The sequence below is a fragment of the Eptatretus burgeri genome, chromosome 13 (assembly GCF_056783735.1).
Source record: "Eptatretus burgeri isolate ZD-2024b chromosome 13, Ebu_testis_v1, whole genome shotgun sequence".
In the NCBI taxonomy this organism is placed as follows: Eukaryota; Metazoa; Chordata; class Myxini; order Myxiniformes; family Myxinidae; genus Eptatretus; species Eptatretus burgeri.
Window position 1 is genome coordinate 70461829 of NC_140973.1, and position 20000 is coordinate 70481828.

Sequence of the window (20000 nt, forward strand, 5' to 3'; positions counted from 1 at the left end):
TTCTGATTATGTCTTTGCTGTATTCTCTCTGGTAGCAAGGGGTGCTATGAGCTAGTTTTTCAATTAAGAGAGCTTCCAGGGTTTTGACACTCAAATTGGGACGAAATTCAGTATGATTCTTCCGTACAAGACTGAGTGCCCGCTCACATGATGCGTTCGAATGAGCAATGACCAAGATTCCCTTCATCACTTTGCTCAAATTAGGATACTTCTGGCACCAGTGCAGGGATCTGTGAGCTGTGAAATCCGATGCCACTGCTCATCCACTCTCACTGTCTCAGTAGCAATTGTAGCTATGGAGGCGTCTGCCTGGTAGTGAGCGAATTCACTCTCAAGACTGTCGATGTCACTATCACCGCCACTAAACAGACAGGGGAATTTCTTGATGAAAAACTCCACACAGTCAAACCCCACTTCTTGGTGTAGCTTAACATCCAGCACCTGAGCATGCTTGGCTAATTCATCATCTAGCGGCCAGGTTTTGAAGATATAATTGCAGGCTTTCACATAATATGAGCGTAACTGCACTGAAGAAACCTTGATGTCTGACTCACTCAGAGTGAAGGTGGATTTCTTGAGACTCCTTTGTTCCCTTATATACAGTTTGGCATCGTTCCCAATCATGAGGTCCTCATCATTCTTCTGATGATTTCTGTCAGAGAAGGGTACATTTACCAGAGCAACCGATGACACCGATGGTTTCCAAAACCGTACGAAGATATCTTTCAGAAGATCATTCAATTCTCCGTGCAGGAGATGAATACAGGGTTCTGTCTCTTTGGAGCAGAAGATTCCCTTCTCAAAAAAAGCTTGTTAGCATATCGAAGGAAGAAACAATAGAGTTTTGTTTGTGGAGACAAGAACATCCTGTTGACACGTTTTTCTCTAGATTCCCGCACAGTGTTTGAGGAAGATGCGCTTTAGTTGTAGAACTCGTAGTACACTTAGCCGCAGGGCGATCACACTTGCGTTTACTGCCAGCAGAAGAGGTCAGACTCGTAGTACCAGATCCAATTTTACGTTTGAGGAGAGAGCTTGAGGTAGGTGCAGCCAAGGAAGAAGACCTCTGATTCGAAGGTTTTGCTGAGCTTCTATCAAGTGATTTGGCAAAAGCAGAACTTAATTTGGGTCCTTCTTTGCCTGTAGATGGGACTATCACAGTCTTTCTCGACTCTGAAGGGATCTGCTTTGTAGATGAACGTGATGAAGGGCCGGTGATGCTACCTGCTCTCAGCATTGGTTTTGGTGCTGTCCCTGCTGTCTTCTTCGCAGCAGATACTGCAGTGGTAGTGGTGAATGCTGCTCCACTAGTGCTTGATCCTGCAGTGCCAGTACTGGCAGTAGATACAGTGCCGTCCTTCTTGCTCGTTGTTAGAGTCTTGGCTACAGTTGGTTGCATTTTTCTTCGTACTTCTTCTTTGAAGAAGAGGCGAAGTGGCTCCCACTGTTCAATCAGCCTGTCTAGGCACTGACCAAGGGACAGCCACCTTGTTGCGACATGCTTCAGAATCTTGTGTGTCGGGGCATCACAGAGTTCTTGCAGTGCTTTCACTCCTTTGACGCGTTTACTACTTTTGTCCAAGTAGTAGTAAATATCGATGAGAAAGTCATCTAATTCAATGGGTAAGGCCTGAGCCGCGTTCTTGGCCGTATTGTGCATCATATGGCAAGGGCATCCCATGATGTAGCACTCTGGATTTTGTTTGTGGATATAAGCAGCGACTCCTTTGTGCTTGCCCACCATGACAGAGGCATTATCAGCACAAAGGAAACACAATTTCCCACGGAATTTTCCTGTCACTGAACTCATGATCAAGCAGTTTGAAAATGTTTTCTCCAGTGGAATCTTGTTTGCACGCAGGCAAACTTAGCAAACCTTGCTTCACAATCCCAGCACTGTTGTCATGGTACGAAATCAGGACAGGATATAGCTGGGCCTCACCACTGTCATTGCTACCGCCTGGAGCTAGGCTAAATGGAGCGAGTCTAGCAATATCCGCAACAGAAGAAGAAGTAACATTTGACAACTCACCAATTACACTGGTCAACAACAAATTTGTTGTCTGCATTTTTAAGCTGATTTAGGACGAATCTGATGCGCTGAATCCAAAACTCACATTAGTTTTGTTCAATCAGGTCAAGTTTTTGAGATATGGCCTCATGTCGTTTTTTACATTTTTGTTCACATGTACGCATGTGTGGAGCATTTTAGAAGAAGTTGGTGGGGGGTAAAATATCATGTCAAATAATTGTTTTAATTGGAAATAATATGACAAGAAGTATTCAGGTACGATAGTTCTGGGTGATTATGTCGAAAAGGGATCAGTTTGAAGTCATAAAACCTCAAAATCTTCCAAAATTGGTGAGGCAAAGCATAAAGTTCGTGGATCAAAACTAAAGTTAATGGGGCAGATTTTGTAATAATGTGATACAAAAAGTTGTATTTCTTGAAATAACGAACTCTGAAGAATGTACAATACCTACATGCGCCAATTTATGACATGCGCTTCTGCTCAAGCTTGGAGTGCCACAGTACGAACCCAAAGATTGGAGACTGTTCATTGACAGCAGCAAGCGATCACTGAAATGTGTTCTGCTACACAACGGCAACCATTTTGCCTCTGTACCCATCGCTCACTCGACTACACTGAAGGAGAAGTATGAAGCGGTGAAGTACGTGCTGGAGAAAATTGGTTATGATCAGCTTAAGTGGTTTATTTGTGTTGACCTGAAGATGGTGAACTTTTTGTTGGGACAACAGTCTGGCTTCACCAAGTACCCATGTTTTCTGTGCATGTGGGATAGTAGGGACCGTGCTCAGCATTACACGAAGAAGGACTGGCCTGTGGGAGGAATTGGTGCCATGCAAAGAAAGGAACGTCATCAATGACCCTCTGGTGGACAGAGACAGAATACTCTTCCCACCGCTGCACATCAAGCTCGGCTTAATCAAGCAGTTCACCAAGGCTCTGGACAAAGATGGTGACTGCTTCACTTACTTGTGCCAGGCTTTTCCAGGATTGACCATGGAGAAGTTGAAAGTTGGCATCTTTGATGGTTCTCAGATCCGTCAGCTCATCAGAGATCCAGAGTTCAAAAACTCAATGAACGTAAGTGGAACTGGAAGCGTGGAAGACATTTGTTTTGGTAGTGAAGAACTTTCTTGGCAACAATAAGGCCAGAAACTACGCAGAACTTGTCAACAACATGCTGACTGCTTTCAGAAACCTGGGCTTGCAACATGAGCATCAAGATGCACTACCTATTTTCACATATGAACCGGTTTCCTGAGAACCTGGGTTCAATGAGTGACGAGCAGGGGGAGAGATTCCATCAGGACATGAAGGAGATGGAGACCAGGTATCAGGGTCGCTGGGACGCAGTCATGATGGCTGACTACTGTTGGAATCTGAAGAGAGACCTCCCTGCCGCTGAACATTCCAGGAGTTCGAAGAAACGGAAGTTCAAGCCCTGAAGTTTGAACAGTGGTGACGCAACATGCAATTTACTTGTACTTACCTTTATCAATGCCCACCATTCAGATGACAGTAATCGATGTTTCTATCATGTAATCAATAAATGTTGTTGGCAAAACATTTTTTTTTTCTTAAAAACATGTTTAGGATGATATGTGTTGACAAAAATCAGCTGATAATGCCACAAAAATGTAATTGATTTTGTCACAAGATCTGATTTTTTCAAATAAACTTAGCACAAAAACCTGACCTGATGGAGAGAAACGGATGCCATTTCCTGATTCAGCAGTGCCAGAATACCCTAATTCACTTGTAGAAATCTAGACAACATTCAGAAAGTAAAAAATTGTTGACCAGTGTTCTTTTTTTCTTCTTTGTTCTTGTTCTTTTTTTTTTTTTCTTTTTTTTTTTTTTTTTTTTTTTTTTTTTTTTTTTTTTTCTTTTTTTTTTCTTGCTTTTTGTTCTTGTTTTTTTTTTTTTTTTTTTTTTTTTGTTCTTGCACATCTTGCACATCTTGCAAGTTTTTGTTCTTGCACATCCATACTTTGAAGCAACTTTTGAATCTGGAAACATCTTTTGAAATAGAGGTCCAGCATGATCTGAGACTGATATGGGCAAGTTATGTTCCACAATAAATCCACTAAAGAGAAGTTCGCGTCGCGTAACATCCTCTTCCTCGCTTGTCCCTTGTTTGGTGAAATAATTCAGAAGTGTACCGGTACTCGTGCTCGAAGATCTCTCCTTTGCAATGTCTGTGTGCCGTTTGCTTCCAACGTGCTTCCGAATATCATCGCGACCTCCGTGCTCAACTGAAATATCAACGCTGCATACTGTACAATACGCATGATGAATTCCTCTTTCAGACTTTCGAATACACGGGTATTGGAGACTGTATTCGGTCTTGTACTTCTGAAACCATTTCTTGGTCTTCGTGTTCTTTCTGCCATTCCGTAATCAACATCGAGGGTTTGAAGCATCGGTAACTTCGAAGTCGATGTTCCACAGCTGCAGCGCGACTTCGTAGAACTCTAGCGGCTGTTAAATTAAACACCGCACGGTGGTCGCGACCGCCGGGCTGGTACGGGGCCCAGCTGCATGCAGTGAGCGTATCGCATGCATATACACTGTGCATACATACCGCATGCACTGTATTGCACACATACCGCATGCACTGTATTGCACACATACCGCATGCACTGTATTGCACACATACCGCATGCACTGTATTGCACACATACCGCATGCACTAAATCTCAGTGCATGATCGCATAAGCGAGATCCAGACCCAATGTTTCGCTGCTCCTCATTTGAATTTGCAATTTTTTACGTACAATTTGGTAGCAGCGAACGTTATGGAGTTACCACATGCTATACGTAGCAGACGATGCTTTTCATTCAATTCTCATACTAGTACATTCTGATTAGTGAACAGTGCAAAAATATCAAAATTTCGGGAGGATAAGGATAGTGATCGTAAGGGCGGGAGTTTGGGTGAATTTTCGGAAGCCTCCCGATGAAATCGGGAGGGTTGGCATTGCTGTATATGCCTGGTGTTGGCTTAATGGCTGCCTTTAGATCTCAGGGTCTTGAGTCTGAGCTCCTGCCACCAATGTATTAACGCCAGTCAGGTTGAGTCAGCCTGTCATGCTTCTGAGGTCAGCAAAATGAGTACCAGCTTTCTGGTAACAGGGGGCATTGCATCAGCGGCACAGCCGTGGCCTCAGAAAATGATGCAGCTCAGCAGCCATTGGCTGCATATGAATAAATAAGTAAATAAATGCAGAAATAAATAACCCACTGCACTTCCAGTCAAAGACAGCTGCATAAAGCAAGCAAAAAAACGTAACACAAGGTAATCCCTTTGCTGTTTCAAACTCTACCATAGTCCCTCGACAGCTGCAGACATTCACAAGTAACACGTGCATGAGAATCCCAATGCTACATGCCACTATTAGCACCGGATGTACAAAATAACATTCTGACAATGCCTTATGTGAGCAGAAGCACAAATTTCATGGACCAGTTTCATAATTAGTTGGTGAGTTATCAGCGACAGGGTGGACAGAAACTCGCACCACCATGACTACCAAACATGTACCACGTGAAATCCCAATCGCAATCATCACATACATACCTTAAGGCCCAATCACGGCTCTCACCCATAATCGGAGGGATCAACCAAATAGCTCCAATCTAATCAATTATCCCAGCTGTGGCTCAGACTTTATCATGAACCCCGGCCCTTCGAGCCAAAGAAAGCTGCATAAAGCCACTAAGAAAAGCTGTACAAGGTAAGCCCTTTGTCCTTCTTTGCCCAGTCTTCTTTGCTGGCTGTTCCATCTCCGTGGAAATTAAGGGTCCTAAAGTATCTTTTGAAATGAGTTGGCTATCATCATGCATCATTACCCCGGGTCACCCCCCCCCCCCGTTTCCAATTTTCTATGAAAATACTGTTATAGTTGTGGGGGTAGATGGAGGAATTTCATAGGAAAGTCAGGATTGAATGGAGTTGTTTGGTCCGTGGACGGGGAGGAGACATCTTGATGTAAATAAAGTCTGGAAACTGTAAGCTTTAGTGTTCCATGTCACCACACGGGGGGGGGGGGGGGGGTGGTGCCATGTTAATTAGATAGGGATTAAGGTATAATTCCCCCCGTATGTGATTGCCTCCTGTGACTTTCTCTAACATTTTTGCATTTACAAGCCAGCCATGAAGGAGTTGCGTTTTTATAACAACGACAACGATAACAACAAGCAAGAAAAACGTGCAGAGCAGGCAAAAGCCCCGCCTTCCCGGGTTTCGTGTGAGCAAGCCACGACCAGAAGTGGAAGAAGTTTGAGGTTCGCAGTTGTCATTGTGAGAGGAACGTGGCTGGGATGGAGGATCTTGCTTTGATCTCCTCTTGGCATGACAAAATGGCAGTGTGATTCTCATGTCGTGCTGTGAATTGGCTCTCGTACTGAGCAAGACGCTGGCCATCGACTCTTGCCTGGTCGTGAGAGACAGACCTCGAAACCTCGTGTATGTCACCGAAGGGAGCGGCGCCATTCTGCAGAGAGCGTATCGGCAAGTGCGATCGAAGAGGAAGCCGCACGGCGGTCTCTGAGCCTTGGTGTTGAATACTTGATTCCAAAGTTCCATCGAGACCATCTCTGGACCAAGCGAAGTGCCAAAATAAAGGGAGGATTTGCTTTTCTTTTATTTCGTTTCCCTCTTGTCTGTATCTAAGTCCGTGTGTGGAGGCGCCTCAACTTAGACTTTAGTTTACTTCACGTATTATTACATTTTTAATTACTACCCTTGTAAATATTTCTATTTTCATTAAATCTCACATTTACTTTAAGTTGTTGTTTCCATGTATTTGTCATGGGTTTCGAGTATAAACTGCTTGTGCTGTGCATCCATCTATTCCATCGCTCCGCCCGTGCCGGATGCGCCTCCTATGCGCACCATAATCTCTCAGGAACACGCGTCCGCCTCCTATGGAAAACCACTCGGCTATCCGGGCTGGCCGGTGTTAACCGCCCGTCCACCACAATTTGGCGTGCGGGATTTAACCTAACTGCACAGGTCCGTGACAATACCATTACCTGCAGGAGATGGTGTGCTATAATGTAAATAAGGCACAAGGCCTCTTGTGTTTGAACTTCTTCTCAAGTTTTGTATTTGATTTTTAAAATACCAAAAATCAGACCGTCTTTATGCTGAAGTGTGTAAAAAAATATATATATGTGCTGAAGTTTCTCCCTGATCTTTGTCTGTCATTGCACGCGTTCTCTCTGGTCCTGAAGGTCCTGCCTTTTGTGTTTTTCCCTTTACATATTTGTGGAAGGTCATTTCCAGTTGATGTATTTGTGGTCCACGATGCATATGCCATGGTAAAGCACCACTTTTTCACCTGCCGAATAAATTAACCTTTTTAATCAATGCAGAATTGAACACGAAGTGGACCAAATGCCACGGCAGTGAAAAAGCGATGAGTCTTCTCAAAATATGTCGAATGAAAGTGCAAATTGAAGATTTGTCGTGGCAGTCAAATCCTCCCAATCATCAAGCCGCCATCTTGCCTGGCCTTCATCATGTTGAAGCTGCCACCTACGATGGGAAATGGTGTTTGCGATCCCAGAAGCAGACTCGGCTGCTGAGGCAGCTGCTGCTCAACGCCATGCTGAATTTGAAAGGACTATCACAGCTAAAGTAGCTGAGAGGTGAAGGAGAGAAGCTGACCAAGACGTTGAACAGCAGACTCAGACTGCGGCGGTTCTGCGAGCCAAGGCGGAAATGTTTGCGTTTCATTCATCTGGAGAAAATCGACCTCATCATCCAGAGTGGGAGTCAGTAAGTCGCCAAAAAGAGCCTCAATCACCACACGATTGGAGAACAATTTTGAACATCTATGGAACTTCACTGCTAAATCTCAAGATACGTGTTACTTCAATCCTCCTATGAAAAATTCTCATCATTCTGAAGTAGCCCACCAAGAGAATGGTGCTCCTTGGGGAACACCATCTGCAGATGAGAAGCAATCAGCATTTAAAGATTGCATGGTGAAAACTCGTTCACCCCTCTACCTCTCCATGGACAATTGACATTATGCCCTGGGAGCCATGCTTGATTTGCAACCAGAGTTCCTGATGCGCCAGCACTTGGCTGATTGCACTCGGATATATTCGGTGGTGACCCTACCCTTTTCCATCCATGGAAGTATGCCTTTCACGCTATGATTGGCAGAGCGAGAGTTTCTCCCATTGAGGAGCTGAACGACGTGGCTGCATTCACAACTGGAAAACCGAAGGAGATGGTCCAGAAATATCAAAGGAAGCTCCACACTAACTTCCCAGGCAAGGGATGAAGCCTGGTCATATTCACCTGCTGAATGAATTGACTGTTTACCTGAAATGAAACTTTTCATTTGATGTTGCGTTGAACACTAAGTGGCTCAAATACACCGAGACACTCTCATCCTTTGAATCTCTTTTCTTCATTATAAAAAAATTCATGTTTTCGGCTTCACGACACAACGCTCTCGGTAAAACCAGCCAAAGACTCCCCGTTAGCGGGACAATGTCACAACCTCACAGGTCAAAAGACTAAACAGTGCTGCTGATGTAATTGAAAGTTATTACCGATTCTAATTTTGCAAAGCTGTCAACTACTTACCTGTGCAGTGTTTCTCTTATGGAGTATAATATACTCAGCAATGTCATTGGCTGTGATACTGCCCCAAACCTGAATCGCTCATCCACCACGATTACTTGTCGATATGTTGTACATTGACTGTCAAGGTTTTCCTTTCTGTGAACAAACTTTCGTTGATTGTTACCAATCAAGTTCAACTTGTACACGTATTCATCTGTAAAGAGAACACGTCTCCAGCTTTACTCAAGCCACTGTTTGTGGCCTGATTGTCATTTAAACCTTTTGGTTTCATAACCTCTTTCCTATCAATACTGGTTTGTAAGCAGTTAAACGTCTATTGAGACTACTTTGTGCTAATCTGCATGTTAATATGAGCATTTACACCTGAATTTATAGCAAGTTCTTGGCAATATTCCTCCTCAACAATCGTCTCACATGTAAAGAACACTACCTGAGATACTTAACAGTATGTTGAGAGTTTCAGCTTTCGACATCAACCACTTGCTTTATTAATAACAGTGGTTTAACAATTAAGGTGGATCTTCGAAAGATCTTAGCCCCTGTCTCGAAATAACACCAGGTGGGTTGACTCAGCCTGTCGTCCTTCCAAGGTCGGCGAAATGAGAACAGTACCAGCTTACTGGAACAGGGGGGCCCTGCATCAGCAGCACAGGTCAACTATGATGCAACTCCCAGCTATGGTGCAACCTGCAGCCACAGTTTGCATACGAAATAATAGTGGTATGACATTACACTTAGTTGCATGGTAGTTGCAGTATGGTCATTAAACATACCCTGTTCAGAGTTTTGCAGACAGCTTGTGGTGAAATGTGGATAATCACCACAATTATTCAGCTGGAATATCTGTCAGTCAAAGCTTTGATTCCTACACACATCCACAATCCTAACATGAGCCCTGGTAGCCATGACTGGGTGTATCTTACCAACGTATAACTACCGGTCCTTTTATATGGTGTATGTTTGTGTGTATATCAGTATGGCCTTTTCGGTACACACACTCACCTCTGAGCTATCTTGCCAAGGTTCGAATCCTGACCCTACTATAAACTCTCATAGTTTACAGGCAGGGCGATTCATCAACGTCTGTACCCATCCCTCGGATGGAAGCTGAATGGTAAATCCATTCTTCGAGCAGTAGTTCGTGGACGGTGAAGATCCAATGGTGTCCCTTTGCAAGGAGGACGTGAGCTATCGCTGCACCCCGAACAAATTACAAATTCCTGCTCTATTGCTGGGAAGGCAATGGCAAACCACCAAGTATGTCCCTTTCCAATAAAAACTGCTTTGGCAGTACTGAACCTGCCTTCGGGCAGAACACCAGAATGGGAATAACACCTTTTATACCCGAGCAAATACCCATTCCCTCTGGGAATGTGACTCCGTGAAGAAAGAAGCCGAGTTGTGCAACAAAGTAATTATTTGTGAGATCCAGGTTTGTTTTCTTGAAGGATAAAAAAAAAATTGTACTTGCCATTATAAGTCAGGATTGGAGATTGGTGCAGCCGTGCAGGCAAATCGTAAGGTGGGGTGGTGGTAGGTGGGGGGAGAGGGGGTTGTTGCCCGTGACCCCCAGTAGATATGAAAAATTTGGTCAAGATTGGCCAGCCATGTTTTTCTCCATGAATTTCAGACATTTTGACACACCCACACTCTATATTATTATTATCATTATCTTGAGACTGCATGGGGTAAGGTGTTCTGTGAACTCTTTAGTTTTAAATCGGAGGATGTCATCAATGAGGATAAGGCAAAATCCATTGCCTGACAAACAATGTGCAAACAGGTCTACAAGGATCCAGAAGAGGTTGGGGATTCACAAATGTGTTAAATTTTGATAAATAATTAGACTAAATCAATTAGAGTATATGATTGTTCCAGAGATGGAAGGACGTTTGATCTCTGTACCCTGCAGATTCTGGCTTAATGGTTAAGGTGGCTGGCTTAAGATCTTAGGGTCTTCAGTTGGTGCCCCTTTCCCCCTTTGAAGTAACACCAGGTGGGTTGACTCAGCCCGTCATTCTTCCGAGGTCGGCAATGAGTACCAGCTTCTTGGGGTGAGAAGCCATTCGAGTACCCTGCGTCGGAGTGGCGACCCATCCAGGACCGAACTCCTTAGCCAAATGAAACTACCTCAGCAGCTCCGATGCACCTCACGGCATGAAAGGAATGTTTCACTCTGCAGGTTCATACCAGCAAGCTGGCACTCATTTTGCCGACCTCGGAAGAATGACAGGTTGAGTCAACCCTACCTATTATTAATTCAACGGTAAAGCAGGATTTGAACTCAAGACCCTCGGATCCCAAGCCCACCACCATAACCATTAAGCCAACATCCCAAGCCCACCACCATAACCATTAAGCCAACATCCCAAGCCCACCACCCAAACCATTAAGCCAACATCCCAAGCCCACCACCCTAACCATGAAGCCAACATCCCAAGCCCACCACCCTAATCATGAAGCCAACATCCCAAGCCCACCACCCTAACCATTAAGCTAACATCCCAAGCTCACCACCCTAACCATTAAGCCAACATCCTAAGCCCACCACCCTAACCATGAAGCCAACATCCAAAGCCCACCACCCTAACCATTAAGCCAACATCCCAAGCCCACCACCCTAACCATTAAGCCAACATCCCAAGCCCACCACCCTAACCATTAAGCCAACATCCCAAGCCCACCACCCTAACCATTAAGCCAACATCCCAAGCCCAACACCCTAACCATTAAGCCAACATCCCAAGCCCACCACCCTAACCATTAAGCCAACATCCCAAGCCCACCACCCTAACCATGAAGCCAACATCCCAAGCCCACCACCCTAATCATGAAGCCAACATCCCAAGCCCACCACCCTAACCATTAAGCTAACATCCCAAGCTCACCACCCTAACCATTAAGCCAACATCCTAAGCCCACCACCCTAACCATGAAGCCAACATCCAAAGCCCACCACCCTAACCATTAAGCCAACATCCCAAGCCCACCACCCTAACCATTAAGCCAACATCCCAAGCCCACCACCCTAACCATTAAGCCAACATCCCAAGCCCACCACCCTAACCATTAAGCCAACATCCCAAGCCCAACACCCTAACCATCAAGCCAACATCCCAAGCCCACCACCCTAACCATTAAGCCAACATCCCAAGCCCAACACCCTAACCATTAAGCCAACATCCCAAGCATACATGAACACAGTATTGGTCCCTTTCTGAAAGTTTACTTCAAAATTGAGTCTTTAGTGTGTACCATAGAGTACTAACTAGCACATGGGGAAGTGGATATTGCCACTCCTCTGAAAATATGGGAGGCTTAATGATGCAATACCCCGGGACTGTGACCAGTTTGTAATCGTATAAAAAATTCCTTTGGGAATACGGGACTTTTGAAATGACGTTATGAATGCGAACGAGGCCTTTTGCGCATGCGCTGTGGCTGCGTTTCTGTTCACACAATTCGGTTCGTGCGGGTACTTTTAACCTGCCGTTGCTAGCGCAAAAATCTGTTTGTGAAATAGCCTTTCAAACATAATTTTCAACATTTAAACGAAAGAGTGGAAATTTTAATAAAGATAACCATTATTGTTATGTTCCTCGATGCAAATCGGACTCACAAGAAATATCCGTGGATGAGAGGTGTCGAGTTCCTACCATTTCCTGTTCATTCAAACGAGCAAAACTCGAGTATAATTTCTCTAGTGGTCCCAAAACAAAACGTACAAGATATTTATGACAACCCTCACAGCGACCACTCCACCCACACTCCTTCAAACATGAATTAATAATAAATATCATCATTTAAAAAGTTGATTTGAAACTGCCCCTGTGAATTCACAAGCCTCAAATATGATCATTCTATCCGTGTTTAGAAGCACCCAAAACAGACACGGCGTCTCCCTGAGGAAAGTGTACCCGATAAATAATAGTGGCACAAGCTGCGTGCGTTTTCACACTGCGGAGGTGCCAATCCTCGAAGAGTTGTTTACCGTTACGCACAGTTGGTAATGAAGTTGGTAATGACGCACAGCAACGTCTTTCCAATTGCAGACATCCATGAAATAAATCACCAAACCTGCCATGTTCGCAGGAGATACTCCAAAAAGGTTCAAAATCCATCCATTCGAAGCGATCCGCCGGTGGTTTGGGGAGTAGACAGCCGTCCACTCGGGCCTTGCACCGTCCCACATCGTTGAGAGTTTGCAGTACGGGCAGCTGCCTTTTTGGCGAGCTGAGAAAATTCTCCAAAGTCTTTCGTTGTGCAAGGGCACAACCCTTTCTCTCACGTCTTTTCCAAGTATTTTTGGCTTCTTTTATAAGCTTTGTGAGCCATTTGAGGGAACATTCCTTATCTTGCACACCTGATATACTTTAGGGTACCCCGAACACCGCTGTTCCTCAGGGTTCCTGCCCTTGCGCACCAAGCATTCTGGGGCGGATTACGTCATTTTGAAAAGTCCCGTATTAAACCCACCCGAGACAAGTGAAAGGTGAGCTATCCAGCCAGTCCATTCCGTTGAGTGTAATGAAGGAATGAATTGTTGCTTTGTTGGACGAGCAAGGTTATTGTCCTGAATACACAAATATGACCTATTTTACCTGTCGTTTTCAGACCCCCTTTTATGATCACATTTCAAATGGATAGCCGATCCACAAACAAAGTCTTTTCTCCTATTATCACAATTGGAGATTGTTACCCTCGCCGAAGGAATCAGAGAGAGTATTGCATTTGCGTCCGTTTGTTTGTCTGTTTGTCCGCACAGAACTTTCATGTTTTTCTCCGCAACCGCTTGTCGGTTTGAGACGAAATTTTCACCATTGCTGCGACGACTGTAGAATGTTTGAATGATCATTATGACGTCATAGGTCACGTCGTGTGGCAACCATATTGGAAAAACGGAAACACTTTGGACCTCTGTATCTCTGAAACCGCACCAAGGAAAAAATTGAAACTTGGCACACGGCAAGTACTCCTCATAGGAAATGAGTGTGATTTTTATGACGTCATATGTGCCCTCGTTATGACGTCATAATTGCATATGTAGAACGCCACATCTGATCAGTATAAAAAAAAAAATTTGATAGTCATCTTGGGATAAAATGGTTCACAGAAAAAAATTCATTACGTCATCAATCATGTGATTCGGCAGCCAAATTGTTGTTTTTTTCACCTTCAAAAATCTTCTTCTCTGAAATGGCTGAATAGATTGAGGCAAAACTTGACACGTATGACCGCCTGTCCATGAGGAACAAAAGGTTCATACATATGATGTCATTGGTCACATGGTTTGGCAGCCATATTGGATTTACCCAAAAAACTATAAAAATACACCACTCAAAAGAAGTCCTGGCAAGGGTTTGCGATCTCTGATTGCTCTTTTTATTGTTAATTATGATGTTGTACAAGCATGCAGCCCTGCCCCCTGACAAGTGTATATTAATAAATCCCTTCATGAAGTTCCAGGTGAAAGCTAACCAGTGGTCAAATTGGCAAGCCTTTCAGATGGAAAACAAAATATCCCATTTACCCCCTCCCCACACCCCTCTTGCCCCACCTCCTGCGCTTTTCACATTTTGTGTTCTTTGTGAGTATTTTATTTTCATTGCTTACCTTCCATTTGTCAGCATTCCACCTGCATTCTGGAGGAGTTGTGGATGGTGTGGGTTCTTGTGTAAGGCCTCCAGAAGACTTGGTCGAAATACAGGATCGACACACCACAGCGAGCCCTTCCCTAACATCTGTGGCATAAGACCATTAGCTCACAATGAGGAAGATGATACGTACTGTATGTATATTGGAGGGGAATTGAAGGCGATTAGGCAAAGCGACATGGACAAGACTATATTGGATGCTCACCTGGCCACGATCTACTTTGCGGAAGCACCTGTTGAGTGATAGATTATGTCGCACTGAATTCTTCCAGCCAGCCGGAGCTCGGGCAAAATATGGGAAGCGTGACACAATCCAGTCATATATTCCGCGAACAGGCAGCTGCTTTGCTGGAGCTTCTTCAATGGCCAAGAAAATGAGACAGCTGAACGAATATGGAGGTTTCTCTCGACTCCCTTTTGCTCTGCATCCATCAAAATGGCTGGTGGAACCACCCGTTCCATCGCCGGAGGTGCCGAGCCACAGGGAAGGAAGCACACATGGACCCTCGTGGAGCCAATTAAGGTTGGTGAGGTCCATGTCATCCTCACGACTCTGCAACGTGTCATTTACAGAAATGCTCTGATGCAGTCCTGCCTGTGGGCTGGATGCACTATAGGTGTTTAGTGGAGCTTCTGCTGGAGGGTCCGTGTTCTGTTGAGACTGCAGCGGGGACTGTGTGCTTGGTAGCATTCCCAAATGCTCCTAGGGTCGTCTGATGGATGAGAGGAGGAAAAGGGAAGTGTCATATTCACATTTATGGGCTCAGGCACCATCAGTTCCAAAGCAGATCACAATGTACCAATTAAATACGTGCGGCTTCGTGTTGGGTACAAAATGGATGTCATGATGGAAGCAGAGTCTACACGTGGTCCGAGGTAACCTAATAGCCATTTTCGAGTACACGGACCTGTCACTATGGAAAACATGCCCGGCACGCCGAGTAACAGAGGCCGAGCCATCCTGCTGAACACGCAAAATGCGCTTCACAGCGGCCGAGCTGCTCATGCTGATCACATTCAGGCATGTTTAAATAAAAATGAAAGGAACTTTAAATATCCTCGGTAGTAACGTATACCGAGGACATCTCGTAATGATCCTTAAGAGTGCAAACTGAAAGACACAAACAGCAATTCGAACCAAAAAGAATGGAGTGTGAAGGAGCATTGTGGTGTAAAATGACCCAGTCCTTATTTCAGCATCCCCATCTGTTCTCCATCCTGAGGCCATTGAGGTTTTCCATATTTGTTTCATTATAACCTGATATAGGAATGCATTCATCACTTTATCGTCCATATGATGCCCTCACCCGCTGTATTTCTCACCATCAGCACATCGCTGCACAACCATGCCCCTCTCCCCCCAGAGGTCGTGTGTTGCACCCGCTCGGACGGGAGACCATCATGCCCGCTTATAATGACCGTCATAACGAGTCTTTCTCATTCATGATGATATGGTCGGACACACCCCATACAGAGCAAGAGCTTTTCGCGTGGACCCATGAATTGCAATTCTTTATTCATTCATGACTATTTATTCTCTATAATTATAACATGCAGACTGCATATGGATATATATATATATATATATATATATATATACACATACATATATATATATATATATATACACATACATATATATATACACATACATATATATATATATATATATATATACACACATACATATATATATATATATATATATATATATATATATATATATATATATATATATATATACACATATTCAGGTATACATATATATATATATATATATATATATATTTATGTATAAATAAATGAATATATTTATCTATAAATAAATATATATATATATATATATATATATATATATATATATATTGTTGTGGTTACCAAATTCGCAAACCACCATTCAGGTCCCTTAGGTGAGATATCTCGGTAAGTATATGTGTAGTTAGGCCCAAACCCGTTGTCTAGTGGGAATACATGTCATTTATGCGTGCTGCGACTCTTCAGGATAGCCGTTTTTCTTTTACTATCTTTATTTGGACCAACCGCCATTGTTACCACCACATCAACCACCCACCGCGGCGCCGCTTCACGTCACACCTCGCAACCGTCGCATCGCCACCGTTCTTGCGCCGCTTGTGGGTACCGGTGTTGGACTCGTGCAGGGCGCGCGCCGAACAGCGTGTACAAAACCACGGATTTTCCACTTCAAAAACGGATTAAAAACGACACACGCCCACTTTTGTTCCGTCCAATCGGTGAGAAAGGGGCGATTTGGCCCCGCCCCCAGGGCATTGGAGGGCGATCGATATATGCAAATTTATGGATCAAAAAAGCATTCACGCCCACTTTTTCTCGGGCCAATGGGGAGCGAGGTGAAAGGTCGAAGGGAGGGGGTCAAAGCTGAGAGAGCGAAGCCACGGGGCTTATAAAAGTGACCGCGTTCGTCAGTCAAGTGAACAGAGAGTTAAGACTTCGCGGGCGGTGGAGTTGGGAAGAAGGAGCAAGAAGGAGCTGGTCGTCGTCGTGTGCGTTGGAGTCGGAGCGGAGGGGAGGGAGCTGTGGAGAGGCGGCGAGGGCAGACGAGGGGGTGCTCGCGTCGTGCAGGGAGCTGCACCCCAGGGAGGCCGACAGCGCGACCTGGCCGAGGTGGAGACGCTCGTCGCGGGACTCGAGGCAGAGTAGGAATCCTCTATACCCCGAGCATCAGCAACCCCCTCCTGTTTCCCCCCGCGCTGAGATAGTGCGACCAAGGGGGCCCCTTTCCCACCCCCTACCAGACACTGCCCGCGAGGCCCGCGGAGTTGAGGCACCATCGCCGCTCCGCGTCTCATCACCAGACGGGTAGGCCCGACCCGGTCTCGGCCTCAGGCCCGCCTCATCCTTGAGGGTATTCTTTTCCTTGGTTTTGGGTATGTGTTGTCGGCGCCGTCTGTGAAGTAAAATTGTATAAGTGTTCCCGTGTGCTCGCGTAATCGGTAGTAGATCTGCATTGTCGCATTTGCTTTTTGTGTAAATTGCATTGTGTTTTTCTTTTCTGTGTGCTTTTGGTGGAATTGAATATGTGTGCTTTCCGTTCAGCGCGAATAAATGTGCTTTGTGTTGAACTGTTTCCCGCTTCGCTTCGTCATTTTTTTCATTGAATCCTCATCTTGCTTCACGTAAAGGGTTGGTAGTGGGCTGAATACGCCCGATAATTAATCGAACCGTCGAGGCCGACGATAACACCGCTCGGTTATCCCGATAGTACGGAACGGGTCGCTTAAGTGGCCCGTGTCCGAAGTCGACCTGCGGCGAGGTGCGATCGCCCGGTCTACCCTCCGCGTGGGTACTTAGGTAGGTCGAATTTGGCGAGCAACCCTATCCCACGCGGGGGCTGATTGGCTCGATCGCGGTGAGACCGAAAGGTCCACCCGTGACTGGTTCCCGGCGTTAGTCCGAGAGGGTCACGACTGGATTGTCCGTCCGGTGGGCGACGTGCCGCGATTCGAGTTACGTGGCCGTCAGCACGCCGGCGGGCGCGAATCCGTAACAATATATATATATATGTATACACATATGTTTGTTTATCATTTATTTATTTATGTATAAATCAATGAATATATCTATCTATAATTCCAGCAGTGTATGTGTGTGTGTGTGTGTGTGTGTGTGTGTGTGTGTGTGTGTGTGTGTGTGTGTGTCTGTGTGTGTGTGTGTCTGTGTGTCTGTGTGTCTGTGTGTCTGTGTGTGTGTGTGTGTGTGTGTGTGTGTGTGTGTCTGTGTGTCTGTGTGTCTGTGTGTCTGTGTGTCTGTGTGTCTGTGTGTCTGTGTGTCTGTGTGTCTGTGTGTCTGTGTGTCTGTGTGTCTGTGACCGCTGTTTCTCAACCACTGGTCCGATCTAATTGAAACTTGCCAGATATATTGCTGTGGACCTGAGGATGTGCCTTTTCAAGGTTTGATATTAATCGGACAAGTGCTTCCCAAGTTATGGCCATTTATTTACCAAACCAATGACAATGCACGTTGTTACCTGGGCGTCGCCGATGGGGAAGGGAAGCTCAGCCGCGTTCTCCATTAAGGGTTACAACGTACGGACTTCCGGAGAGTGATGACTTCGTGTATTCTAATAATTTCTCGATTTCTTATGCGCATTTATAGATAAACACAATGCCGCAAGTTATGATCGTTTTCATATGAGACGGTGCATAAATTTCGGTAACATCAGAGTGCTGGTATGCTCCAAACCAGGAAGTAATATGTTTTTCTCTCTTCTCTTCTCTTTTTGTTTTTCCTTGCGAGGACATTGCGAAAAGGCAAAATACCTTGGCGCAAATTGAATAATTGGCCATTAAAACCTAAATTGCGAGTCATCGTTACTGTGATATGTGAACTTCCGCGCCACCCACGTATGGGCATGCGAGAGAGAAGAAACGGCCTGTGTGGTTGTTGTTTGTTGCTCGCGGTTTGAATATTTTTTTTTTTTTTTTTTACGGGCATCCGCGTTCCCCATTACGGGTTACAACGTACGGGCTTCCGGATAATGATGAATTCGTGTATACTCTGTGTGTGTAAATATCACAGCAGTTGTTACTTCAATGCAAGCGATAATTTGTGGATTGCATGTGAACATTCCATATGGGCACACACTACTTCCACATTGTGATGACTTACTGTATTCTCATAATTTCTCGATTTCTTATGCGCATTTATAGATAAACACAATGCCCCAATCCAGTCGTCGTTTACGAGAGCGAAGGAACGGCCTGTGTGGTTGTTTCTGGCACGCGGTTTGAAATTTTTTTTTTTTGTATGTACGGCCACGCACGTACGGGCACGTGAGAGCGAAGGAACGGCCTGTGTAGATGTTTCTGGCATGCGGTTTGAAAGTTTTTTGTTTTGTTTTGTTTGCACCTATGGGCACGCACCTACGGGCATGCACGAGTTTATCTATAAGTATATACACATGTACGTGTGTGTGTGTGTGTGTATATATATATATATATATATATATATATATATATATATATATATATATATATATATATATATATATATATATATATATATATATATATATATATATACACATGTACATATATGATTGACCCCTCCCACATTCCTCCAGCAGAAGTAGCTGCATAAAGCAACCCAAGAAGACCTACACAAGGTAAGTGCTCCGCTGTTTCAAACCCTTCCCAGAGTTCCTCCACAACTATAAAATGGCAACACAGAGTACACACGAGAATCCCCAATGGAACACATCACCTCAGCTTCCGGACCGGTTTCGTACTTATTGGCGAATTATCAGTGATAGCAGAGACAGAAATGCATACCTATGAGGCTCCCAAGCATGTACCACATGCAAACGTCAAAAGCAGTCAATAAATCCATAAATAAAGACCCACCCACATCTCTCATGCTTGGGAGCCTCATATATATATATATATATATACATATATACATATACATATGTATTATACGTATTATACACACACAAATTATACATCTGGGATTGGGATTTTGTATACGAAGGGATGGATGTCCATGCGATGTTCCTCTACCCGGACTTGACTTGCTCACTGCCTGCATGCAGGAGGAGGGACTTTGGAGAGGAGGGAGAGGGATTGGGAGGAGAGGGAGGGGTTGGGGGGAGGGGTGGATTGTGTTACTGCGCATTGCAGGCAAAGCGTGAAACATTAGCACCGAAAGCTTTAAAAAAACGGGGCAGCCCCG

The 20000-nt window shown here is 44.7% G+C and overlaps 1 protein-coding gene across 5 annotated transcripts in view; it reads right to left on the reverse strand.

Annotated features, from left to right (window-relative positions):
• LOC147014731 (forkhead box protein N2-like) overlaps nt 1–20000 on the reverse strand; it is a 57599-nt gene that overhangs the window by 35993 nt on the left and 1606 nt on the right. For all 5 annotated transcript variants that reach the window (XR_015050882.1, XR_015050880.1, XR_015050881.1 and 2 more), the window contains exons 2-3: nt 14497–15004; nt 14251–14378 (exon numbers count right to left, since the gene is read on the reverse strand). Coding sequence is in view for 2 of the 5 variants with exons in the window: in XM_085852914.1 (XP_085709040.1) it covers nt 14251–14378; nt 14497–14982 (614 nt within the window). In the remaining 3 variants the exon portion in view is untranslated. The remainder of the gene's footprint in view (nt 1–14250; nt 14379–14496; nt 15005–20000) is intronic.